Below are 27,959 nucleotides of genomic sequence, written 5' to 3' on the forward strand. Positions count from 1 at the left end.
ATTTTTTGTTCAGATAGAGCGGGAGGGAGAGAGAGAGAGAGAGAGAGAGAGAGAGAGAGAGAGAGAGAGAGAAACATCGATGTGAAGGGACACATCGAGTGGCTGCCACCCGCACAACCAACCAGGGCCGGGGACAAACTGCAACCGAGGTACATGCCCTTAGCGGGAACCGAACCCGGGTCTCTCTGTACCACAGGCCGACACTCCACCCCCTGAGCCAAACCAGCCAGGGCTCTCTTTTTAAAGTATTTTCTTCACATGGCTACCAGTAAACTGCTGTCTCGTGGATCTCCAATTAATTAAATGGCTACCCATTATTCGTCTCCTTAGCTGATCCCTCTTCATTTTGTAGATCAGTTCTTAACTTTTCTTTTTTTTCTTTATCTGTATTCCCTAGAACATCTCATTCAGCACCATGGCTTTATATACCACGTTATCCTAATCAGTTCTCCAGGATGGACCCCTGCTCTAAATTCCAGTACTGCAGATAGTGACACTTTCACTTATATGTCTGACATACATCTCACAATTAACATATCCTGAATTTTGATTTTCCTCCGAACCCAGTCTTCTCTATCTTATAAAATGTGAACTTCATTTTTCAGGTGCTTCAGTCAAAAGTCGTAAAGTCATCTTTGACTTCTTTGTTTCTGTTTCTCTTATAAGACAAACTTAAACATCAAATAACCCGTTAACTCTATCTTTAAAATTAGTCCAGATTTTGCCCGGCTGGTGTGGCTCAGTGCTTGACCATTGACCCATGCGCCAAGAGGTCGCTGGTTCGATTCCTAGTCAGGGCACACGCCCAGGTAGTGGGCCAGATCCCCAGTGGGGGGCGTGCAGGAGTCGGCCAATCGATGTTCTCTCTCATCGGTGTTTCTATCTCTCTCTCCCTCTCCCTTCTTCAGTCTCTAAAATCAATAAAGAAAACAAATGTTTTTAAATGAAATAAAATTAGTCCAGGGTCAGGTCATTTCTCACCACCTTGATATTATGTCATCTTTCACCTGGTTTATTACAGTAATCTCATAACTGATGTGCCCACTTTTACCCTTGCTGTCTATTTTTTTATTTTATTTTCAGCACAACAGCCAAACTGAGCTTGTTAAGATACAAGATACATTGTATCACTCCTTAGCTCAAATTCCTCTCTGGTTTACCACCACTCCCAGGGTAAAAGCTGAGCATCATACAGTGGGTCATCTGATCCTACTGGTCCCAGGTACTACCTGTCCGGCCTCACCCTTTTCTTTTTCCTCCTGGCTCATTCTGGTCCAGCCAAGCTCACCACCTTACTTCTTCCATAGCGCATTAAAACTGGCTTATCCTCTGCCTCATACAAAATAATTTATTTGATGTCCAGAAATATGTCAGGCTCATTACTTCATTTACATTGTATCTATTCAAATATTACCTTTTAAGATAGGTCTTTCCTAATGTCTCTTAAAAACAAACAAATAATCTCTCCCCACTATTTCCATTTGCAATCCTTTTCTCTGACCTTAATTTAATTTTCTCCATAGAATTTATAACCATGTAGCATGTTATAATTTTTTTTATTTATTTGTCATCTCATTAGAATATTCTGTGAGAGCAGGGATACTTTCTCCTATTGTCATAACTCTCTTTCCATGATTATGACAAATTCTAGAACATGGTAACAACTCAGTACATATATGTTAAATGAGTGCACAAATGAGACAGTTTCGTGGCTTTGGTTTTGCTTCCAAGCCTATATAATACACAGATCTCTATCTTGAAGTGCTAATTAGTCATTTGTTCTCATATGTCTCTGTGTCATCTCAGAAGTAAAATCTCCCAAACTGAACCCATCATCGCCTTCTTCCCAAACGCATTCCCCTTTGCACTGAGCCCTCTGTATTAGTGTCAAACATTTATCTAGGCTTAGAACACATTTTCCTGGGATACTTCATTTTCTTTATGACCCTTCACCATTTTGTGAAGCAATTTCTTCAGAATGGCTGTGGTGCCCACGTTTTTCTTCACATGTACGGGCATACCCTCGCCCCAGCTTTCAAATGCTTCTGATCTCAATCCCGCTACTGCCCCCTGTACTCAGTGCTACACGGGAGCGTGGCTTCCCACACCAACCTTCTTTAACAGCACTTTTATTATTTCATTCTTCTTGTCAAAGCATTCAACAGCTTTCTATTTTCTATAGCATCAAGTCTATAGACCTCTGCTGTGGTCCCTGATTTACCTTATTTATTATCTGCTCCTAAATATGTACCCTCAGGCCAGCAATGGTAACATGATTAAGACATGGCTCTTACTCTGTAGGAGCTTAAATTTTCTGTAACAATTATAGTTGCTTCATCTCAGCACTTTTTTGTTGTTCCCTCTTATTTCACGGGTAATAGGCTTGTTCCATGGCTAGACTGCAAATGCTTTGAAGTTAGGGGTCATGACTTGTATTTTCTTTATTATATAATACTTCCCCTTACATGGTGTCAGCACTAGTGTTTGTTCAGAAAACACATGCTTGCAATTGATTTAATATTAAGATATTAAAGGTTTATTAAAATAATATTGATTTCATATATTAATAAATATATGCCTGCTTTTCATCGTGAAAGCTGATTTTTCAATTTAATTAGATGTAACAGTATCTCATTTTCATAATGAATTACTCAGGTCTCAACTTAGAGAACATTTTCTCTGGCAAGTGTTTCTCTGACTCACATAACCCTTCTTTATTCTGCCTCCCTGTAGCTGTTTGTTTTTTACTTTTTTTTTTCCTTTGAATTTGATTATTTAAGCATGATTTTGTAAGAATTTTTTCAGTGGATATAAGCATGCTTTTTCTTTTATAAATTAGACTTATTGGAGTGACATTGGTTAATAAAATGTTCTAGGTTTCAAGTGTACAATTCTGTGATATATCATCTGTATGTTGCATCGTGTGCCCACCACCTAAAATCAATTCACCTTCTGTCACCGTATATTTGACCCCCTTCCCTCGGTAACCACCGTACTGTCTGTGTCTGAATTTTTGTTTTTCTTGTTTGTTCATTTGTTACTTTCAGTTCTATATTCTATATTCTATATTCTTTCTATATGTGTGAAATCACATGGTTCTTAATTTTTCTGTCTGACTTCTCTTAGAGTGATATGCTCAAGTGATATCCATCCATGTTGTCGCAAATGGCAGGGTTTCATCTATTCTGGTGGCTGATTAGTATTCCACAGTATACAGGTACCACATCTTCTTTATCCCATCATCTATTGAAGACGCTTAGGTTGTTTCCACTTCTTGGCCACTGTGAATAGTGCTGCAATGAACACAGAGGTGGGAGAAGCTTCTGCTCAGCTCCTCTGTCCATTTTTTAAATTGGATTGTTTGTTTAGTGTTGAGTTGTATGAGCTCTTTATATATTTTGAACAAAGCCCTCGTCAGAGCTGTTGTTTGCAAAGAGCTTCTCCCATTTGTGTGGTTGCATTTTTGTTTTATTGGAGGTTACTTTTGTTGTAGCAGCTTGAGTGTGCCTGTATCTAAATTGCCTGTACTGTTAATCACACTAAAGTTGCCTGTTTCTTTTTCTATCTCTTATACTGAACTACATTCTATTTGAGGGCAGGGCTATGCCTCACTCACTGTTTTACTCTTTGGGCTTTATATAGGGCATTGCTGAGCAGAGCTGCCCAATAAATAGAAATGTAATTGTGTGTTTTTCCATAAATTTGGATTATAGAACAAATAAAGTACATATAAATTATTATAAAGGAATATATATTTTAAATATAACACATGAAAATGCTTGCACCTAAGCATTTGATGAAACATGGCAATAGTTAGACTGAAAATGGAGCTATGTGAGTGTATTTGTAATGTAAATATACATATGTAATTATATATATAATTATATACATGCAAATATATATGCAATTATATTTGAACAATGCCTTAAGGTGTCTAAAATATTTTATATAAAATGTATATTAATTACAGGTTTTAAAACTTCAAATTATTGTTCTTATTCAAATTTAATGAATGACTAATGGTGTATTTGAGCAACAAAAAAATAGATTAATATTTTTTAAGAAGTCGAATATTCAGAAATGATTTTCTCAATTTACCTTCTTAACATTAAGGTTATATTGGTTGGTTGGTTTACTGGCCTGTAGTTGGCTGAATTGACTCTGTAGACTCAATTCTTGATAAATAAAATTTATCTTGAATATTCCAAATTATGGATAGTATATTAATAGATAATACACTCTTCTAGGTCAGGAAGGTGGCACTGGCACTGCTAAATACAAAGAAAGAATAATAACTGGTGAAGCTCTAGTTTGTAATCTCTCTCTAACTCATTCTCTGCTTCTCGGTGTTTCTGTCTTTCTGTTTTCCTTTCTCTCGCTTTGTCTTACACACACACACACACACACTTTTGGAATGACCAACCAATTTATTTCCTACTGCTGACTTGATTTTCCCTGGCTCCTCCCTTTGAATATTTGTTTATCTTGTGTTGTCTTATGAACACAGGTTACATTTAATATTTACCCATCAATCTCTACTTGAATTAAATTGCCTATTTAATGTGATTTTAAAGACAGAAATGCTTATTTTTCCCCACAACACTTATTTATGAACTACTCCGTGATGATGGGCAATGCCAAAATAACCACCAATTCTCCCAAACTGCAAATTCTGATTAATTTTTAACCATTACTATTTACACCAAGACTTGAATTATTCCAGAACCTATGAAGTTTTCTTTACACCCGACTAATCTAATATATATATTTGACCTAGATTCACATGTTTTTCCCGGAAATCTGCCATGTCCCTGACTTCTATCCCTGAAATTCTCCCTCCTCATGTCTCGGTGTTGCTTCTGGAGACACACACAGGTTTTTGCACCAGCTTCCCTCGGCATTACCTGCCAGAATAAACTACCACATGTGAAATAATAGACATTAAGACAGTTTAGAAAACAATTAAATCCTTTAAGTTGGTGTTATTACTCATTATTTTCAAATTGTTTAATTTTGAGATTATATATATCCAACATTTGGTGCTATATAAACCTCATCTTTTTTCACTTCTCATATTCAGAACTTCCCTGAACATTTTCCAGGAATCATGAGAGGCTTTGGATTTAAGCATAACTGGCAAAATTATTCCATTAGATCCATCCCCTTTGGAGAAAAATGATTTATTTTACAAAAGTGGGATCTGCCATCATGGGGTCTCTGAAAGATGCTATCATCCTTTGGTGGCCATGCCTTTCTTCCAGTGTTCCCTTTAATCAAGTAGATTGTGATCAACGTGGTTAAGCAGAAGCAGAATGTGTTTCTTTTGAATATTGTCAAAATGAATATATTCTTAATTAGATTCTAAAATCTCATGGCAGAAACTACCCAGTTCACTGACAGGAGACATCATTTCTGCCACATAGTATTCAAATCCACATGCTATCAACGCAAGAGACGTAAATTCTTTTCAGAGAATCTATGTGGATGCGTAGCAAGCACTATAAAGCATTCACAATTTTAAATATGAAACATTAAATCTACTAATATGTGTTTGCTTCCTGATCTTGTACATTGCCTATTATAACTGTTCATGAGACCTAATTATTTTCAGGGCACTTTTCCTTTTTCCCCATAAAGAAATGCTTGAGAAAAATGACTCTGTTTAGAACATGTTAAATCTTTATCATTTTTATTTATTATCAAAAGAGGATAAGACATGTCTGTGGATAACCCTGCAGGAATCAAAAGCCTGTGGCGGGTTGCAGAGAATCATCTGCTACCTCCTGAGCTAGGAGGATTTGGAGGCCAGAGCTCAGGAAGTTGCCATGGCTTGGGGGCAAAGCAGGTTTTTGCAGATAAACCTTAAGTCACAGATTCTACTTTTGGAGCCTGGTATCATTTTGTAGATTAATTAATACTTGCGAAGGCTTCGAGGATGAAAGGCACTGTGTGCAAACGGTGTTTTCTTATTTTAAAACAAAGGACAGCCACTTTGGGGGAATAATTCTATTGATTAGGCTGTGCTTTCTTTAAATTGCAAAATAAAAAAAAAAAATTTTTTTTTAAAAATCCACAAGCGCTTCAGTCTTTCAAAATTCCACTTTGGAGAGATAAAATTAGGTTTTCTGACATAACAATCTCCCAGATCTTTAAGCAGTAGTATGTTAATAATAAGTTACATAATTTAATAACTCTAGCAGAATCCATCTCTAGGTTTTCACTGTTTCATGCGCCCTTCCTTTTCTCAAAGAGGAACATGATTATGAATTCCGGAGTTTGTGAGGCCATTCCTGCGCTAGGTGGCGCTGTGCTAGCTCGGGGTCCGCATCGGCATGCTAAATACTCATGTTCTTTTCTTGAGGGACTTTCAGTCTATGGGTAAAGAGAAGTGTTCAACAAGCAAAGGAATAAACCATTCTATAAACGCATATTATAAAACCTGCATTAACAGCAGAAAATCAAGTTTCTATGAAAGAGGGTGAGCCTATCTTGTATTTAATAGTCATGAAAGAGCGCTTTGAAAGGGACATATACATTGGGATTTGCAGGATGGGTAGAGTTTGTCAAGCAAAGAACTGGAAGAAGAATGTTGCAAACAGAAGGAATAGCAAGTGCAAAGGTCTGGAGGTCAAAACAAATTGCTACATTTGAGAAAGTACAAGAATCACACACTGGCTAAACAAGGGAAGTAAGCCAGGGGGTGTGGGCGGAGCGGGAGTGGTGTGCAGATCATGAAGGGCCCAGGGCTCATGGTAAGGAGTTTAGAAGCATTAAAACACAGAACACGTTACAATAGTTTCTCCCATCCAGACACATATTTTAAGTTCATTTAACTCTAGAGTAAAAGAACACATACAACAACAACAAAAAAGCTATTAGCATTGAGTAATCCTTTCTTTCCTACTGCATAGACTGAAATTAGGTTATAACAAAAAAGTGAATTATGCTAATACGTTGCCCAGACAATCGAGAAGACCATTCCACTGAGCTACAATGGCAGACAAAGCAGAGCCACACAGGCACAGCAAAGACACAGAGGTAGAGTTCAGGACAAAAGAGAGAGACTGAGGAAGCGAAAGGAGAGATGAGGTCCCCAGAAGACTGAAGAAAGTTTCTGAGGCACAAAGAGATGCCTTCATCAGCCTGTTTCCCAAGCAGAACCTGGGTTTTCTTTTTTTATGGTGTAACCAAATAAAACACACTGGTTACAAGATGAAAGGCTCAGGAAAAAAGGCTATGGGGGTTTTTAAACATCAAATAGTAGCTTTTTCAAGAAGACATGATTTAGGGGTAAATAAATCAGGACATGTGGGTAAAATTTCCTTTGAAATACACAGGGGTTTAAAATGACGGGGAAAAGCTCTTGGCAAACCATAATATGTTCTTTGCCAAACCCAACATTTGAAAAATGATTCAAGACATTCAGCAGAACCCCAAAGCCCAACATGTTCTCTCATCCTGAGCGAGAGACAGAAAGGAGAATGTCCATGGAAGCAGCGTGTATACAGATGGTTATAAATAGGTTGCAGTGAGCACACTCTGCCTGACTCTGAGTCTGAAATCAAGACCAGCTTCTCAAGAACTTCCTGGGTAATGCTTAGTTGCTCCTCCCTGGCCCCACTCACACAGGACCCAGAATTATTTTTCTTTGCTTTTCTTCTCTTCTTGTATGTAATCATGCATCCAACTTGAATTTAGGTTTACCACTTTTAAAAAGTATGCACACAGTAAATTATGTGTTTACATTAAGCAAAAACATTATATGTTATGATCTTGTGTCCCCAGAAACATATTTTGAGCTATAGGTAAGGTGTTTATATAATCGAGCATTTAATTCTTTATAAAAGTAGTACTTTATATGATACACAGATAAGCTGAATTTTTATGATGATTTGTTTCGTTTGCTTTTGCTTTGTTCCTAATGGATTATGTCCACAAGCTAGTCCATACACAGGTCAACAGAATTGATGTAGCAAAAAAGAGACAGTATAAAAATAATTGGAGAATGAGAAAAAAAATGTAAACAGTGAGCTCCAAGGAGGAAAGTGGGGCATCCTAAGATAATGTCATGAGAAGGAAAGCCAATGGAGTTAGGTAGGATGATATGTTCTGGAGATCTAATGTACAGCATGGCAATGATTGTTAGGAACACTGTATTGTATACTGGACAGGTGCTGAGAGAGTAGATCTAAGGTGCTCTCACCACAATAAAAGAAAAAGATATGAAAGGTAACTACGTGAGGAGATGGAGATATTAATAAGCTTGACTATAGTCATCATTTTACTACGTATATGTATATCAAAACACTATGTTTTACAACTTAAGTACAATTTTTATTTTAAAAATAAAATAGCATAGATAAAGCCAAAGGAAAGAAGACAGGCAGATGTATTTATTTCTGTAGGTAAGGAAAAGTAAAGAAGGAAAAAGGAAGCATAACCAGATGTGTCCTCATTCTGAACTTTGTAATAGAAACCATCAAAACAAACAGGATTATCAGCAAAGTACAGTGATCTATGAAAACTTCAGAAAAAATATAGTGAATGCCTTATTATTAAATAGGAAAATAAATTCTAAATCTGTTTGAGAATTCTAGCAGCCCAGTGTTGTAATTACAGAGAAATGAGGCAAAGTTCTCCTTGGAGCAGGCCAATCAGTCATAGAAAGTTTCACAGGGTGGCACTACTTTGAATGGCTTACACAAGCTTAAGGTTGTGACCTGTCTCAGTTTGTGGGTGTAGAAAATTTATATTTATCAAAATAATCAGGGCATAGAGAGACAATGATCTCTAGGGACTATCTCGCAGTAACCAAATTTTTAAGAGTCTGATATGTAAACTATAATTGGGATTTATAAATTTATAATAGTGGCTATACTGATGCTGACTATTTAAGTTACCCACATTCTACATCAAAGGACGTAGGAAGCTGAATTAAAAGTCAGAGGGTTGCCAATGAACACAGAATCAGAACAAAGGGGAAAGGAACAATAACTTAAATGCCATAGCTGAGCAAATGTCATAAGGAATAAGGGCTTTGTGGTTCTGGTGTGAAAAGCCAATTTATCCTCATCGAAATCTGGTGAAAGTCTTAGATTCAGTTTATTTCCTTTTATTAACATGTATTTTGACAGAACTCTTTTGGTGGACTGCTGCTGATGAAAACCTATTGTTTTCCATTCTACTTCTTTTATCTGAGATCAACATGAAGACTTCACATAAAACATTGCAGTGTCTGTGCTTAGGATTACAGGCCCGTCTTCCTGCCACAATTGTTACATTAATCAGAGGTTGCCTTCTGCTCGCCTGCCTTGTCTATCGCCTCCAACTTAGGTTGATAAACAGGTGCTATCTGGATATCCTACTACCATTCATTCTTTTCATCTGTATCTGCACAGAGTTGTGTCTGCTGAGTACTTCCTCAATGCTAGCAGACTGGCTGGCATCCAATCTGGACAAATTGCTTATCTTTCCTGCCACTTAGCATTAAATAGGGCTTCTATGGGGCATTGGGCAAATAGTGCAAGAAACCATATTCAGCATCTAAAGATTGGTTGACATTTCTTCAGTATACATAATTTAAGGAGTGTCACTATCTAAAAGCCCTTCAAGTTGGCCCAGAACTTGGCATTATAGCATCCTCTACTTAGACCTAAAGCTGTACATAATCTTGTAAATTACTAGAGACAAGACCATCTGAGTCCTAGATGACCAACACACTCAACTATAATTGACGGCATTAATATAGAGTAGGAATGAATAAGTAGAAGGATCAATATGGTACCATATATAACCTACATGCAAAATACATAGAAATCATTTGCTTGCCCCGATAATTCTGTCAGCTCCTATGAGCCTTCCAGAATAACTGGTTCTTGGTGCCTGGAACATGGTGAGGTATTTCAGAGTATGATGACAAGGAAGACTGAAGTAATTGAATCTGCCTCAGGAAAGATTTGCTTGCCAACATGGGACTTAAAATAAGGCAATGCTTTTAGTGTAGGGAGCTTGGCTGGAGTTTTCTATTTCAGGGCAAAAGCTGGCCTAAGTCTCTGAGATGGCTGGAGGGGAGTGTGGTATCCATTCCCCCTAAAAAAGGGACAGGGTGAGCATAATAGCTGTATTGAAGGAAAAGTGGGTTTTCTATTTGAAAACTGAAAGAAAAAGGAAGGAAGGAAGGAAGGAAGGAAGGAAGGAAGGAAGGAAGGAAGGAAGGAAGGAAGGAAGGAAGGGAGGAAATCAAATATAGAAGAGACGATGGGGAGAAACAAACACTTGATCCCAGAAATGGGAATGTGTGCATGATGTTTGTACATATATATAACTACATGTAGAAATGTGCATGCAGATACATGTAGATATGTAAAAATATGCACACTAGTAGTAGTAAGTGTAGCAATGAAGTGTACATAGTAAATGGATGATTAGCTTCTTCTAATAACACTGAAGGCAGCTTGGATTTTGGAAGATGATATCAGAAAATATTACTAACTTGCTATTCACCCCTTCCTCTTTCCTTTTTCTGGGACCCCTTTGTGGTTATACCTGGCAATCGTAATGCATTGACCAAGACGGCGTGAAATGACTCAGCTTATTTGATGGCAATGATGTCACATTTATAGAGTCCCAACATGAGGGATACAGATCCTGACCTCAGTCTCAGGTGTCTCGAAAGGTTCCGCAGTGTCTGGAGGAACATAGCTTACGTATTCAAGGAGAGGGGATTTTAAGGTATATAACTTAAGCCTGCTTATGTTGGTTTCTCCCTGCATGAGTTTTAGCTTTTTGCTTTCATATTCCTCTTCTTTTTCTAGAGAAATGATCAATCGTAACACCTCTCTGCGTACTAAATGTCCAACCAGTGGCCTTTCAGTAACTACTTTGGGGGGTAAGAAAGGCTATATTCTTAGCTGAGAAAATGTGCATCAATTTTTCTGATGGGTCAAGAGTTTTTGTAGCTTTTGGGTAGATAAACTCAGGCCTTTTGGTAACTTTTATTTTCATCAGAAAAAAACTTAAATAAAATAAATTTTTGTCTATGGTTACACAACAAAATTTCTCAATATACATTCTTAAGGAAAGGAACCTTTTCTGTGATGCTAATTGCTACTGAAAACATCCGTCTTCCAAACATTTGTAGAACCCAGTGCTGCCCAGAGGTAAACACTGCACTTATTATATGGGTTTAGTGGGTAGACAAATAAGATTTCTTGGCAACACATAAAAGGAACAGTATGTATAGAATAAAAGGTGGGACAAGCAAATGAATAGATGTATTCAAGTACAAAAAAGCCACCAATAAACATCATGATTCTAAAAGTCGTGCAAGAGAGCTTTCTTAGACTCCTTTACGCATGAGGGGAGTATGCTGGAGTAAAAGGAATTTTCTGGAAGTGTAGATATGTGAAAAATACTTTGCTATGATTATCATAAATGATCACTTTTATCATCATCACTATTTATTAAAAATGTATCCCTCAAATATATTTTGAAGGCTAAATACTGTACTTTGTATTTGGAACATAATAATGAACAAGTCAGAAAAAATCTCACCTATATCAGAGTAAGTCTATAAATAGCCAATTCTTTTTTTTTTTTTTAATTGATTGATTTTTAGAGAAAGGAAGGGAGAGGCAGAGAGAGATAGAAACATCGATGAGCTAGAACATCCATTGGCCACTTCCTGCATGTCCCCCACTGGGGATTTGGCCCACAGCCTGGCCATGTGCCCTGACTGGAAATTGAATCAGCGACCTTGTGGTGCATGGGTCAGTGCTCAACCACTGAGCCACACGGGCCAGGCTATAAATAGCCAATCCTTTCATTGGTGAAATTTTAGTGGCTTGGGACAACTCATTTGCTACTGAGTTCCTTTCACCCATCACAGTACAGATTAATTTTTTTTTTTTTTTTGCTTTTCCAGTTTCCTATACAGATTTAAATAAATATTCAAATAGCCATTTATTCATCCACTCATTTGCTCAAACAGTATGTATTATTGTGACTACTGGTGCCACCAAGTACCCTCAGTTCTGAGAGACCAGGTGTGAAAGGTAAAGTCACAGCACAGATGGGGGCACAACTAAATGAACTGTTACAGAGGGTCCAGTAAATGCAATGGTAGTGATGATGGCAGGATGAAATGGAAAGTCGGGGCAGAGCAAGCGTAGAAAAACTAACAGACACATTGCATTTTAAAACAGATTTAATATGTTTAGGAGTTTATGAGACGGAGACATGGGGGAGGTGGAGCATACAGTCTCGGGGAAGGCGTGTAAGTGGCACTGAGGGTCCTTTGATGTCAGGCAGGTGACTCCTTAACGCTTTAGGGATACAGCTTAGGGAGCAGGTATCAGCAGCTCATCAGCACGAAAAATAGAGCACAGGGTAAGGACCTGGGGTTGGGGGATGTGAGACAAGGGGACGGTAGGAATAGTATGTGAAGAAATTAAAACACTTATTAAAGACTTTTCTCGGAGTCAACGTATCACCACTTGAGCTCCGCGTTTATTTACTCTAGAACTCTGCAAAACTTCTGTGATGTTATAAAAAAAAAATTGTTGAATCTCCTTTAAGAAACTTGCAGAGATATTCGTAATGGAAGCCAATAAAGACAAATAGAAAAAGAAAGAAACCCAAATCTTAGAAGAAGGTAACGGGAAGCTGTTACACAGCATATCTTGGTAACTGAACAAAATGCACGCAATGTCATGTTTTAAATGTCCTTCCACAGTTCACGTGGCTCAGTTAGCTGTGTCCACGGAATGCTTCTTGATCCCTGGCCTCAGCAGGTACATGAGGAGGTGAGGGTGAAGAGTAAGAAAAAAAACAAAAGAACTTTTCCAAGGATGATCGGTACAATTAAGAAAGGCATTAGATTTGTCTTTGTTTTACTGTTGTTAATCAATTTTCTGAACAAGTCACTTCAGTGCCCAGAAGGAAGAGCGAGTAAAGGTGTATCACTGTCTAACAAATCGTTCACATTACTCTTGGTAATCTTTCTTTTGGATATTTAAGGGCTTGTAATGACTATCATCTTGCGGGCACTTCCCATAAGCTATATATGCATTATTAATGAAGTTCTATGACTGGAAACTTCTATCATTGCAATGACTTTTGGAAAGCATAGGTTCATTTAAACCAATAATGCATGGAAGTTTGTCACAGTTTTAACATATGCATTCTTCTTGCAGATGGTTGAAAAAGAAGGTTATCTTCAAAAAGCTAAAATTGCCGATGGAGGAAAGAAACTAAGGTAATAAAAGTTATTTAATTCACTTTTATAGAACAGTGCGTGTTCCCCATCTCAACTGTGCCATCACTGTTGTTTGGGAAGGAGGCCCTGTGGTACCAGACTAGAATATACTGTGCCTTCACAATGATCATTATTTTTACTGTAATTGTAGTTTTCCAATGAAGTTCTACATTGTATATTGCTGCACAGAATACATAAATAAGGTGCTCTTATCCTACTAGGACTTGAAATCTTTAAAAAATGCAAAGAAATAAGATAATGGGTTTTGCTTTCTGAGATTAACAGATTAAGGGATGACTGGACTTGTTTTGCAGTATATAAAAGGGTCCTCCAACGTTGGGAGCATAGTTTTTCTTTAATGTTTTTTTTTTTTCTTTATTGATTTGAGAGAGAGGGAAGGAGAGAGAGAGAGAGAGAGAGAGAGAAACATCGATGAGCGAGAACGTCAGTTGGCTGCCTCCTGCATGCCCCCCACTGGGGATCTGGCCCACACCCTGGGCATGTGCCCTGAATGGGAATCAAACTGGAGACTTCTCGGAGCATGGGCCGATGCTCAACCAGTGAGCTACACCGGCTGGGCATACTATTTTTTTTTTTAACTGAAGCTTTGACATACCTTTGTTTTCTAAATAAAAATCATTTGAGAAAAACAAAAGGAAAATAAAATCATCTGTCAGGTAAAAAGTTGGAAGTTGCATTTAGTGTCAAGATAAACACAGTAGGCGAGAGAAATTAGAAATGATGATAAGCATTCCTCAGTCAACAACAGACAAAACCTTGAAGGAAAAAAGTAAGTTTAATAGGAGAGTAGGGATATACGGTAGTATATTGTGCATGTATAAAATATTTAGAAACAATCACCTCCATTTCAGAGTTTTTCTTAGTTTTCATACAGGTTCTGTTACAGTTGATCCTTGAACAACCCAGAGGGTTAGGGACACCCACCCCCTCCATAGTTGAAAATCCCTATAACTGTCTCTAAAAGTGGCCCTTTGCATGGGCGAATTCAACCTTGGATTGAAAACTATTTTTGCTAGTGTTTGGGAATCTGCAGCTGGGAATGTGAAAATAGTGCTTTCCATCTGCTTGGGTGAATCTGCTAAGGTGTAACCAGCAGACAGGAGGGGCGACTGTGTTTTTGAAAAGCATCCTCACACGTGGACCTGTGCAGTTCAGCCCCGTGCTGTGCTCGGTGGCACGCAAGCTACAAAGGTGTGTAGCACGTGCTCATACTGGGAGACTAGGCATTTACACATGACTGTATCATTAACAGTCAAAGCCATGAAGGATAAATGTACTAATTAGCTAAGCAATGGAACACTTATTAATTGCATCATACAATTCATTCCTAGAATAGTATCCTGGCCAGCATTACAGCTTTTTGTTTGCTGACTATAACGGAGTATGTATATGTTTATTTTTAGAAAGTAAAATTGGAGACAACCTTCATCCAGAATTCCATCACTTAATGTAGCTGTCTCACTTCTAAAGAACAAGTTCATTTTCTAGGACAGAGAACAGGGCCCTGAATCCTCTCCTAGACTGATCCTCTGCAGTAACCTTGCACACCCCTCCTTTGAAGAGGGCGGGAGAGAGGTACACAGGAGAGAAGATCAAATGTAAGGCTGCTTTTAGACCCTGTCTCATGGAGAACCCGGCTGAGGGAGTGAGCTGGGCTCTGAAAGGGCCATAGGAGAGAATCTGACTTTCACTAGGACCAGAATACTGTCCTCCTTCCCCCTAGACCTCACTTCCAATCATATCAGCTCGCAGAAGGAGTGTGGAGGGTACAGCAATGACTCTTCCCAAGAGGAACAAGAGAGACCCTCTCATACCTTACCAGCCATGTGGACAAGAATTCCAAAAAGGGACAGAAAGGGACCCAAGGACTTGTCTAATTGATTCCTTCAGCTCTTCACCGGGGTGTGGCAGGAGAGAGGGGATGGCAGCTTTGGTTACACGTACCCTCCGGCCTCATGCAAGGAAGGGCAGGAGATTCTAAAAGCAATTCCAAGAAAACAAGATGATGCCCCATCAAAGTGGCTTTGGGAAGTGGCTTTGCTCATATATCATCCAGAAACCGTCCTTGTGAATTTTTTTCCTAGAAAGTTGTTTCAAGAAAAAGCAGAAGGGCAAAACAGAGCTCCTTCCCTACCGACTCTCATGAAATTATGTTTAGGTAGTTTCAATCAGTTTGTATATCATTTTGTGTTTGTTTTATTTGTTGTCACTTTAATCAGTTCTCATACCATGTCTGCATTCTAGTCTAAATTCACATAAACATTAGTTTGTTCTTTTACTGTTATTTCGATCACTTTGCATGCCATTATGAGTTCTTTTAGCTTTTTTAAATGTCAAGTTATATAAATTTTAGTTTTGCTTTTTTTTTTAAATGTCAGGTGCACAGAATTGAGTTGATTATGCTCTTCAGTGTATAGCCTTGTATTAACATCATCTGGGAAGGACCATAGCTGGTTTTATTTTATTCTCAGTCTCCATCCTCACTAATCCCTTGTGGAATGTATGTTCATCAAATTCACTCTCCATATATTCATTTGGCTATATATGTCATGTTCTAGAAGGTAGTGTGTAGTTGTGTGTGAGTATGTTATTAATTGCATAAGCCTTTTCATCTTATAAACCTCATTCTGTTTCTTTTTACTTTATTTGATGTTAGTGCTTGGATCTCTATATATTTTAAATGAATTCGTTTCTCCCAGTGGCTGCTCATTTTGCCATTGTGTACATGCACCAAATTTCACTTTTACCCAAGTTCTCAAGAGTGAGCGCCTAAATTGTCCCTCACTCCTTTGATCACAAACAACATTGCAATCAACCCCATCTATGGCTTCTTACTAACCTGTTAGGGATTCTCTGGTGCATATTCCAAGAAATAAAGAATTGCTTGGCTGTAAGGCACACACAATTGTAAGTCCACTGAGTGCTGCTCCCGGACGGTGCCTCAGTGAGGCCACAGGTCCACATTCCTGCAGTGCAGGAGGGCTCTGTCCGCCATGCACTTCCCAGCACACACCTCCCTACAACTCTCCGTTTTGCAAGTTGATGGCCTTAGAGCATTACTTCAGTGTTGCATTTATTTTTATTCCTCTGCTTGGTATTTCAATTGAGCATCGGTTCACCTCTCTTGAGTCACTCAGGTCCTGCTTTCTGAGAATTGCATGTGCATTAATCTTGGAGTATTTTCTATGGAGGTTCAGACTTTTTCTTTCCTTTTTTCTTTTCCTTTTTCTTATTTTTTAAAATTTATTTATTTTTTTTTGAGAGAGAGCACTTTTAATATACTTTAGGTAGTAATATCTTGCCAATTTTAGACTTTGCAACTATATCCTCCAAGTCTCTCATCATCTACTTACCTTCCTTATGAAAGTGTTCAATGACCAGAAATCTTTAAATTTGATCCTGATTGTTGCGTGATCTTACTCCATTATTCTGGGCTTTTGCTTTTGTTTGTATTACAAATATTTTACAAATTGAACATTATAGATAGAGTCACCATGTTTAATAACACACAATATTCCACCATGTTGATGGGACTGTAGTACTCCAAACCATTCCAAATCAATCAAATTTTATTTGATTTTTAAATTGATTCCAGTTTTATACCAAAACAGTTGGAATTGCAGTAAACCGAATACTTGTCAATTTTTTAATATATTTTCTTTAGATAAACTCTAAGCCTGCATTACGTGATGAAAGCACATGACCCCCCCCCCTCTTTTTTGTTAATGACTACTGTGTATGATCATATTTGTTGCATAAGGAGTCTGTTTTCACTGGCAACAAAATGATCAGTTTAATCATAACCTTAAAAGTTATGTAACTTTTAATTCCATTGATAATTTAATAACTGTTAAATAGTATACCATAGTTGTTATAATTTGCATTTTCTGTATAAAATTTCTTTGGAAAACTTTTCCCCCATTTATCAAGGTACTTTAATATATTTTGTACATTTTAATGAGTTAATAAGCAATATTAATAAATGCTTACTCTGTCAGTCACGTGCCTAAATGTTTTACCGGTAATACTAAAATAATACTCTAAGATAGACTATATTATTACTTTCAATTTTACAAGTAGAGAAACTTGGTCACTCATATTAATCTCTCCTTTCTCCTGAAACATATTTACAATGAAAAGTGTGAGTTTTATTCCTGTCCTCTGAAACAGTTCGTTTTTTCTCTCTTGCTAGAAGACTTTGGGGTCCAGGGAGCAAAAATCATTCTTTTATTTTGTACCATCAACAGTACCAAGGGTTTCAGTTGCTACTTAACAAATATTATTTTATTAATATTTATACAGTTTTTTACTCATAAATACATAATGACAGTCATCCACATCATGTACTGTGTCCTTATTTTTGTTCCTCTCCCTCCCCATTTCCCTTTTTCTTTAGCTTTTCTCTGCCATATATTTTATCTTTCTCTCTAAGAAAGGTCTGACCCATCTCTGAGTCTGAACAAGAGTGGGTGAAAGAAAGGAGAACTCACTGGCTATATTTTACACTCATTAAGGACCATAAATTTAGCCTTATTTTGAAATGAAGTTCCACAGATTCCCCCAGTGATCACAGACAAGAATTGAAAGCCAAATACATTCATGATTCAACTTTAATATTTAATTATATACATTAAAAATATGCTTTAGCTTTTCTGATGAAGTTTAGGGATTCCCTCATTTGGGGATTGCTGATCCCAAACATGAAGTAGCCCCAGCCTCTCTGAAGCTCCATGATACCCTAGTCCAAAGTATTTTCAACACTTTAGTTTATAGAAAGCACCTGACAGCATGTGTGAAATCTCAGTACCCTTATGTCTCCCTCCCACCTCTCACTTCATGCCTGACAGGTGGCCCTGCACATCTTGTCACACTTAGCTCCTCCCCCTGCTCTTCAGAAGGGCATGAGACGTCTTCAGGGGGTGGGAGGGAAGATGCACTAGAAGGCTGGACAGAGGAAGAGGCTGGGCAGAGGAGGAGGCTGGACCGAGGAGGGGTCTGGACAGAGGAAGAGGATGAAAAGATGTGGGGCAAATATGTCTGCTGGTGTTCATTTTCTTTTGCCAGTCCATCGCTATTGGATTATTTTGTTTCTTGTTTTCTTCTCATTTCTTTTCTTAAAACAATTGTTACAAAGAATAGACTTCCTTTAGAATGTGGTATGAAAGGATACTCCTAATGTGAACTTGTTTTGGCTTTAGCACTCTGCTCAGCATCCCAGGATATCATCCTGGCTGAACCTGTCCTTTCCATGCTCAGTAGTGAGACCTGAAAGGCAGGCTTGGACACCACATGATGTGGAAGTTAATCTGTTAAAGGTTGCTTTAGTTTTGTGATTTTCATCATCTGCTCCGTTATAATTCCCAACATCTGATAACTCTTTGAATATGTAAAGTTTTCCATTTCTTGCAACACTGGCAGAGATGTGTGTATTTATACATCAGTGTCTATTTGACCCTCGTTTTAGAAGTGACAAATTACAAGAAGCTTAAAATATGGGAGTGAAGAAATAAGTTCTAACCTACCAGCTTGAGAACAAGTCAGAACATTTAACAGTATCTGGGTGATTTTGTGGTAAATCAGCCAGGGACACTAGAGTAAATCACTTTTACTGTAACCCCTGGTGCGAAATCAAGTCAAATCCAGTGTGACCAAGTCAGATAACAAAGGCAGGCGTTCTAAAGAGAGTCTGAAATTTACCCAGAAATCTCACATATATTTTCTTCTGACATTTTGGTTAGCTACCCTATCATTATCCAAAGGAGGCATGAGAGAGGTGAGTGTAGGATATAAAGTTTTATGGTAGAGCAAATGACTGTGTTAAACTTGGTGCTCAAGCTAACAGATTCTTATAACCGTAATGAATATTTTAAGGGGCATTCTCTGTCAAGGGTTCTTCAGATAAGTAGTTACAAAGTTGCTGTTATTATGTGCTGCCATCTGGTGTCCATTTTGTAGAATGCAAAGAGTTTTAAGCCATGCTAATGCCCGTAGGTTTTTATTTGTTGTTGTTGTTTTGGGTTTTTGGTATTTTCTTTTGTTTGTTTGGTTGGTGGTGGTTGTTGTTTTGTATTTGCACCTTCACAACTCACAACTGTTTAAGGAAAGTTCTAGAAAGTGTCTCGCCCATTGCATATATTGTAAATCCTTGTCCTTATTTGAATTTAGTTCCTCTTCCTAATTGTAGTAAGCCCCTTGTCCTCCTTAGATGTGATTTGTTTTTGTCCAAAATAATTAAGATACACGCCTGCAATTCTTGTGTCTGTTTTCTGCACTGAATCCCTACCCTCAATATCAATACCTTATGTGACTGTTACCCTGTAAATTTGGGGGAGACTGGCTCACCTATTGTCTTTCTGTATGGAAAATAGAAAAGAGTAAACTCAAATTTAAGATGAGGCATGAATTGGCTAACCAGTGGCTGAATTGACCTGTTAGCCATCATGGGAAGGTAGGGATGAAAGGGCTTGCAATTCAGCATTCCAGGGCAGCCCAGCTTAGGCTGAGAAGTGACCTTTCTCCAAAAAGAAAAACATCCAAGTTATGACAACAGTCCTGTATTTTCTTTGCTCAAAGCCCTTCACAAGGCTCAACATTCACATGCCTTATATGCCTGAGAGAGAGTTGCATGCCACCTACTATAGAGACAGCTGATATAGTAGAATGAACATGGCCTTGAAGGTCCAGGGGATGTGGCTTGAATCCCACATATATGACTTCTATGCCCTTGGGTAGGCTGCAGCCGCACTAGGCTTCGGTTTTCCCACCTGTAAAATGGGAGTGTTCCTCACCTCCCGGTGTTGTTTGGAGGATTTACTTGTTTCCATTTACTTGTTTACCGCCTGTCTCTTCTGACTTAGAGGTAAACTTTTTGAGGTCTCTCATGTTCACCATTATATATTCAGTCCTTGAAACTGTGTTATCATGTGATAGATGATCAATAAATACTTATGATTGGCTGAGAAATTAAATTATTTGATACATACAAAATACCAGGTCATCTTATTGATATGTGTCCAAGAAGTCTGGAAGACCTCTAGAAAGCTTAGATATTGCCACTAGAATGATAAATTAGCAAAACTATACTAAACCAGAATTATTAATTTTTTTTTAATGCTAAGAATGACATATCAAAACACTAGGGAACTGCCCTGGCGGGTTTAGATTAGTGATTAGAGCACTGGCCCCCCAACCAGAGAGGCCCAGGTTCGGTTCCTGCTAAGGGTACGTACTCGGTTGCAGTTTGTCCCCGGCCCCGCTTGGGGTGGTGTGGGTGGCAACCACTCAATGTGTCTCTCTCACATCCATGTTTCTCTCTCTCTCTTCCTTCCTCTCTCACTCCCACTTTATCTGAAGATAAAAATACAAAAATGTCCTCGAGTGAGGATTAAAAACAAACAAACAATAAAACCCACTAGGAAACTAAAGAACAGAGACGGGAAATGCAGGAGGTCGATGCTTATGTAGTCCTTGGTAATGAGTAACAGCAAGCACAGAGCAGGAAAGTTCTAGATGTGTGACCCTCCTGAAATTTGAGAGCTTGTTTATATATATATGTATGTATTTGTACTCAAAAGCACTTGCTAGGCACCTACTAAATGTCAGATTCTGTGCCCAGAAGTGGAAACGCTCTGAGAGGTTAGGGATCGTGTCTCTTTGGGGGAAGTAGGAACGTAGAAGCCCTTACCTGCCATTCTGCAAACTGCTTCATCCTTCATGTCTGTTTTAGAAGTTTCCTCAGATCCTGCTAGGGTCACTTGTCCGAGCTAGCTGGCTGAGCTTGCAGAAATTACTTACTTTTCAAGTTGTCTCTCAGTGTACTGAACAAGGATTTCACCGCATACAGAAAGCATTAAAGAAAGGTTCATGTCAGAGCAAAACCTTGCCAATTGACCCTTTTCACACTCTCTCCAGAGCTGACAATGCCGTCAAATGGCTCAGTGTGTTCGAGTAACGAGGTTAAGAAAGCTCTTCCACTGATACCCTGAGAACCACAGGCAACACAGTAGCCAAACCAATCGGATGGAGAATGGACAGGACAGATATTATAACGACAATGGCCAAGTCCCTAGCTTCTTAGGTTCAGAGAGGAGGTTCCCATCTAAGTCATAGGTAAAAAGTTGTTCCCATTAGGTGAATTCTTAGTCACTCCCGGACTATTGGCTTTTGACTCACTTTCTAGTTTGATGCTCTTTACTGAGTGCTGGTAAGTCTGCTCATCGCAGAATAATTTCACAGCAAGAAAGAGATGGAGGTGCCTTCATTAGCAGTACCCCTCTGCTTCTGGCTTCTTACAAGGAGTTGAAGGGTCCATCATGGGACCCTTAGGGCAGTGCAAGTCCTGAGGAAAGAAGAGAGCTTGGAGGTGACCGACCATTGCACAGACCTTCTAAAGGCATCAGGTGAAAGAGTTCACAGGAGAGCCCGGATGGCGACCCTCTGTTACAGGCTACGCACATTAGCTTCTATAATGTGAAAAGTTTGACTAAAACTAATGTCAGACAAAATCTGACATTGAAAGTCTCCTTAACCAAAATTGTGCTGCTTAATCCTGAAAAAAGACAGCATAAATTAGCGAACAGATTACTATACAGGCTTCAGAGTCAGAGAAACTGGTTTGACTGGCAATCAAAGTTGAGTGGCCTTAAATTACCTAAACCTTCTGAACCTAGTTTTACATGTCAATACCTTCAACATCTGTTTTGCGAAACTGAACTTCCACTAGACAATCAAACTTATGCTAATTACTCAAAATAACTTATGCTAATTATTATTTTTGAGGGCTCATGATAAACATGAAATGAAATTGGGACATCTAAAAGGTTGGCAACAGCATTGTATTCTTCCTTGAAACAAAATTATTTCAAGCCACTTGGAAAAAATCTTTACTCTTATTCTAATAGTGCAAAGACAGTATTTGAAGTTTATAAATTTAAAACAAAATAGCACTGTGTGCACAGAGTCAGGACAATTCCTATTACTAAGGTTCAAGCCTGCATTTCTTACCCTCTTTGGCTTGTTCATCATATTCCCCTAACGGAACATTTCACAGCAGTTCAAAGTTCCAATATAGAACCATGAGATAATTGAATTTCATGCAACTTCCACTCGTACCAGTTCCAGTTCCAAGTTTAAGGAAGGGGAGAAGAATGCCAGCAAGTCCTATAAACGATCAACATCTGAAACAGATTCAAATCAGAACTATTTATCCAAGGCTGGCTACAGGCAGAGAGCAAATAAGGTATAGCATCTCCCTGCCAGGAGATGAGAAATATAGTTGGAAATATAACAGGCAGGTTAAATATGGGTTTTGCTATGTCTGAGGGTGTTGCATACCCACTGATCACATACAGTCAGAATAAGGGGTGGAAATCAAAGATGTCCAGTCTAGACCACCTGTCTGTCCAGTGTTCCTCTGTCCTCTCTCTGGGACCATGCTGACACTGTGGGCCATCTAATGGACCTGCACGCAGAGGAGGCTGCGCCTGCTCCAAGTCACCTGCTGCTGCTGGTACCTAACAAGACAAGTGGGCACTAGGGTGAGGGAGAGAAAAAGGCCAATGTGGGTTTCTTTCTGTATTTCCCCCACTTCTTTTTCATTGTTTTATTGGAAAAAAAAATGACTCTTCATTTGAAGAAATGAGGATCCAAGAACATAGTGTTCATATTAGCAAGTTGGAAAATAAACATTGTTTGTATCTGTTTGTCATGTTATTTGTTTTAGTATGATAGTATATCATTAAGATAGCTTTAGGCACGTAAGAACAACCTAATCTTGTGGTAGATAGAAACTGTATTGAATCAAAGCCATCCTTTCAATCAAGCCCCTAGATCCTAAGAGACCAGTGGAAATAAATTAAACAAAGATCCTGACTGGTCATTTAAAACATATTTTTGTGTAGTTTTCTATTGACCTGGATACAGTCGTTCTGTAAACTGCTTTTTAAACCACTTTTGTAAAATGAATTCAGCTATTTTGAAATGAGTGTTAAACCAAAGCAAATGGTAGCCATATGATATAACAGATAAAAACTTTGTTTTAATAAACACCAAGAAATAAAAAGGAAAATTAAAAGCTGTGATTTTACCACCCGAACTGACTGTTGTATATCCAGCTCTTTCTCCCGTGCGTAAGTTTAATCACTGACTCAGTAAATCCATATTTAGTGTCTACTAGTCCAAGGCACTGTGTTAGGCACTTGGGGATGCTTCCGTAAAGACTAAATGCTTTCTATCATTTTAGTTTTTTTAAATAGGGAGATGAAATTTATACAAATTAATTTTTATTTTATTTATTTTTTTTGGTACATACCCTTAGCGGAAGCCGAAACCAGGACTGTCTGGTCCGCAGGCCAATGCTCCAACCGCTGAGCCAAACCGACCAGGGCTACAAATTAATTTTTAATTTATCATAAGTACTATGTGAGGAAGTTATAGAAGGCACATTGGAGGATGTAACATTCAAAATTGCAATGAATGAAAATTAATAATAAGAAGGGCTGGGATGCCTGAGAACAGTCTTAGGTAAATAGCACAGAATGATCTTGCAAATTACATAGTAATATGGTCTGCACTAAAATCATCCCATATCAGTATTCTTCTATAGCATAGGGTTCATGATTCCATTATATGAATCTGTTATGTATAACTTACATACCAATCTTTTTTTATATATATTTTAGGTAAAGAATTAAGAAATAATGGTGCAGTTTATTCTTGTGCACACACCTTAACAACTTGTGAGATTATTTCTTTAGGATAAATTTAAATTCATAGAAATGGACTTATTTAGTCAAAACATATACACACTTTTAAAGATTTGAAAAAACAACATGTTGCTAAATTCACTTCAGAAAAGATGTGCTAGCTTATAGTCCCACCAAAACTGTATCACAGAATACATTTCTCCACACTTTCAAGAACCCTTGGTGTCATTTCTTCAAATTCTTGCCAATTTGATTGGCAAAGAGGGAAAGAGCATTTCACTCTTTTTATTGCATTTTATTGATTTCTAGTGAAATTCAACATTAAAAATATTTTGAACTAGGCAGCAACACATAGCTGTTTAGTTTTTCAGATTCTGAAATATACTAAATGAATGATGAAAAAGTAACAGGAAAAGAAGGTGTTCTGATTCCTATTTTAATTTTGCTATTTTTGGCTTACATTAGAAAAGACTTTATATGAGTGGATACTTTATGGGACCTCGCAGTTAGAGTGTCAGCCTGCGGACCAGAGAGCCCCGGGTTCGGTTCCCGCTAAGGGCACGTACCTCGGTTGCAGTTTGTCCCCGGCCCTGGTTGGGTAGTGCGGGTGGTGACCACTCGATGTGTCTCTCTCACACCGATGTTTCTCTCTCTCTCTCCCTCCCACTCTATCTGAAGATAAATGCAAAAAAAAAAAAAAAAAAAATGTCCTCGAGTAAGGATTAAAAAAAAAACTGGATTTTTTGTAGCTGAAACGGATTTGGGGAGGATATATGAATTGAGAAATTTTTATTGTAAATGTTATGATCTTTAAAAATTACAGAATGTCTTTATTATTACCAAAATTCCATACCACTTATAGACTTAAAAAAAAAAAAAAGAGTGACAAACCTCAGAGGAGGGGGTGGGGGAGGGAAGAGATAAACCATACATGCATATAAGCACAACCAGTAGACACAGTCAACAATGCTGGAGTGGGTGGCGGGATCTGGAGGAGGGTGTCAGTGGGGGGAAAAGGAGAAGCATCTACAACAAAAATAAATTAATTAATAAAAAAAAAAGACTTTTAGGAATTCTGGTTAAAAATATCGTCTCCACTCAGTCCCAGTGTTGCTCATACTCTATCTATGAATAATTTCTTCAAGTGATAATGCTTCTTTCCTTTTTTTCCCCCAAGGAAAAACTGGTCTACTTCCTGGATTGTTCTTTCCAGTCGAAAAATTGAATTTTACAAAGAATCCAAGCAACAGGCTGTATCTAATGTGGTGGGTAGTTTTCTGTTTCTACTATTATCACCTTTACAGAAATATTGTTGAATTGAACGTTTGGTTTCAGCAAAAATCCCATTGTAGCCTCCAAGTTACCACCATCTGAAAGCAGATGGAGGAAATGACTCAATAAACTTTTAATCAGATGAAGGGAAAATAGAACTTGGTATCTGTTTTATTAAGTGGTGCATTTGCAGAATAATCACAAAATAAGATAAATGGTGAGCAGCTATCTAGTAATATGAAGGTAACCCTTTAAATTAAGGTGCCATTTATAAATGTTTTATTCTTATTTATGAAATGATCACTAAATGCAGCTACTTGCTCAAATAATGTATTATAAAGTATGTTATAAAATGCATTAGTAATAAATGCTTAACGGATGAGACTATGGGAAGCTGTTTTAAAGAATATTATAAGACGTAAATCGTATTAAACCATGTATGTGCATCTTTAATACATGAATTTAAGTTGTTATCCAGCATGCTGTAAAGTGCTTCACACATTAATAAATAATAATAAACTGTTTATAAATGGCACCTTAATTTAGGGTGCTACCAATGAGGAGACACTCTAAGTTAACAAAGTGATTTTTTATCTTAGTCTAGCTGTGACATTCACTATATCCAGCTAACCTTTCTGAATATATCTATGACTCCATCTAATGGAGCTAATACAATTTCTGTATCCTATAGTTACTACAAAGTGAAATTTGTAGGGTGTCGTTAGTGTACCTGGAGGAGGGCCTCACGTGCCCACAGGAATTTGACAGGGATGGTAAGTAGGAGCAATTTTGTGTTCGTTACTGGGGCCCTACAAGCTCCAAACTCTGTTGCCCAAACACCAGCGCGGCCACAGGATGCGGGAGACCGAGGGCAGGCAGCTTATCTGACTGACAGCCTCCTGATTGGGAAGGACTGCAGTACCCCTTCTCCTGATGGGCAGGGAAAGGGGCAGCCTGGCAGGAGTCACCACAATGAACTAATTTGTGTTTGGCAGGTAATAAGACGATAGAAAGTTCTTTGCTTTGCAGCCACTGGTCCTGTATGCTATGTAATCCTCTTTAAATGGGAAATAGAAAATCATCTGCTAGGAGACGGTTTTTTAAAGGAGGAGATTTTAGCTAGAACAAAAGGTAGCATTTGGCTTGCTCCTGATAATTGCAATAGCCTTTATCCCCAAGTGGCTTGCTGATGTTGGAGTCTCCGTGAGGCCCAATCTGTAAACTAATTATGAATACATTAAAAATATGTCGCAGGCCTTTGTATTTTTAATTCGGACTGCCTCAGAAATTTGTTTTAGGGTTTTGTTTTGTTTTATTTTTTTGGCTACAGTAAGGTTGAGATAATCTTTTTAAGAAAAATGAAGTACCCCTAAAGGCCAGGCACAAAACAGCCCCCATCCACCGGCAGGTCCTTTGTCTTCCCTTGAATGAGTGCGAGGGGGAAGGAAGTCAGCCAGGAGGCGGGGCCCTCGCCCACCTGAGCCTGGTGCTGACCTGATCTGGTCCTGGGTGAGCAGAAGTCCTGGGGAGCAGAGTTAGTGTGAGTGTGCTGGGAAGGGGGAGAGACTCGATTCCAAATGAAGGCATTTAGTTTATTTTTATTGTTTTAATCGCCTCATACAGAAGATAGCATTATCAGTTGTTTCATTTGTATGCAGGTGAAGGAAAACTCCCTGGAGATGATAGGCAAACCTTCGCGGTCAGCTCACTAATTGCATGCCCCCAGTCCAACCTTTAGGGTTATTAATCCACACCAGGTTTTACTTTTAGAAGACATTCGTTAACAGGGTTTTCTTTTGTTTGTTTGTTTCTGCAGTCCCCATTTTTTTACTTCTGGCCCCATTTTCCATTCTCTGGTGGTTTCTCCCAGCACTCATTGTCTTCACAGTGAATTCAGGGCAGGGACTATGTTTTGTGGTGGTTGGGGAAGAGAATTACAGATTCATGTTTGTACTGCATGAACTGTCTTGCTAGTCAACTTCTTGGAAACAGTTCTAACCAAGTGTCCGAGGCCTAGTGGGATAGCCCACCTTTCCCAGCTGCAGTCTCAGAGAAAGATACGGTGATGACCAGGCCTTGACTGAAGTTGCTGTGGTTTTATTTCGAAAGAGATTCATGCCCAAACTTCTGAATTTTTCTTGTACCCCCTTGCACATGTCCTGGCGTCGTTCATGTGCTTCTGGGGAAAAATCTGTCCCGTCTCCAAGGGGTCAGTGGACGTGGCCCGAGTGAGCGCAGGCCGTGGTTTAAACGAGGAAATGGAACTTTCGTCTTTGCAGGAAAGCCCCCTGAAGGTTAATGCGGTGGTGAGACAAAGCTTCAAAGCAGCTAGGAGCAGGGATGTGCGTGCAACCACAGTGAACTTCATTCTAGTTTTCCTGACAGTTACCCAACTTCTTTGAGCTTCGGAAACCTCATCTGTAAAATGGGGTTAGTGTTATCTGACCGCAGAAGTAGTAAGGAATGGAATTAATAAAACACAAAAACACATAGTAACCATAACATACTTATTGTCTTCTATTACAATGTACTCTTGTAAGGTATATAAATATATTTATGATCTTCTGTAGTACATGATTTAGAATATAATTATAACATATTGTTCCCCTATGCTAGTTTTGCAATTGAAGGGATTCAGACATGTATAGGAAATATATTCATTCAAATTATACCAGTATGTACATACTCCAAGAAGAAAAATATATACT

The 27,959-nt window shown here is 38.4% G+C and overlaps 1 protein-coding gene across 2 annotated transcripts in view; it reads left to right on the forward strand.

Annotated features, from left to right (window-relative positions):
* Positions 1 to 27,959, forward strand: part of ARHGAP15 (Rho GTPase activating protein 15) — a 618,649-nt gene that overhangs the window by 74,845 nt on the left and 515,845 nt on the right. For both annotated transcript variants that reach the window (XM_036253427.1, XM_036253428.1), the window contains 2 exons: positions 13,194 to 13,255; positions 25,157 to 25,244. In XM_036253427.1, the coding sequence (XP_036109320.1) occupies positions 13,194 to 13,255; positions 25,157 to 25,244 (150 nt within the window). The remainder of the gene's footprint in view (positions 1 to 13,193; positions 13,256 to 25,156; positions 25,245 to 27,959) is intronic.

The sequence above is a fragment of the Molossus molossus genome, unplaced genomic scaffold (assembly GCF_014108415.1).
Source record: "Molossus molossus isolate mMolMol1 unplaced genomic scaffold, mMolMol1.p scaffold_m16_p_11, whole genome shotgun sequence".
Taxonomy (NCBI): domain Eukaryota; kingdom Metazoa; phylum Chordata; class Mammalia; order Chiroptera; family Molossidae; genus Molossus; species Molossus molossus.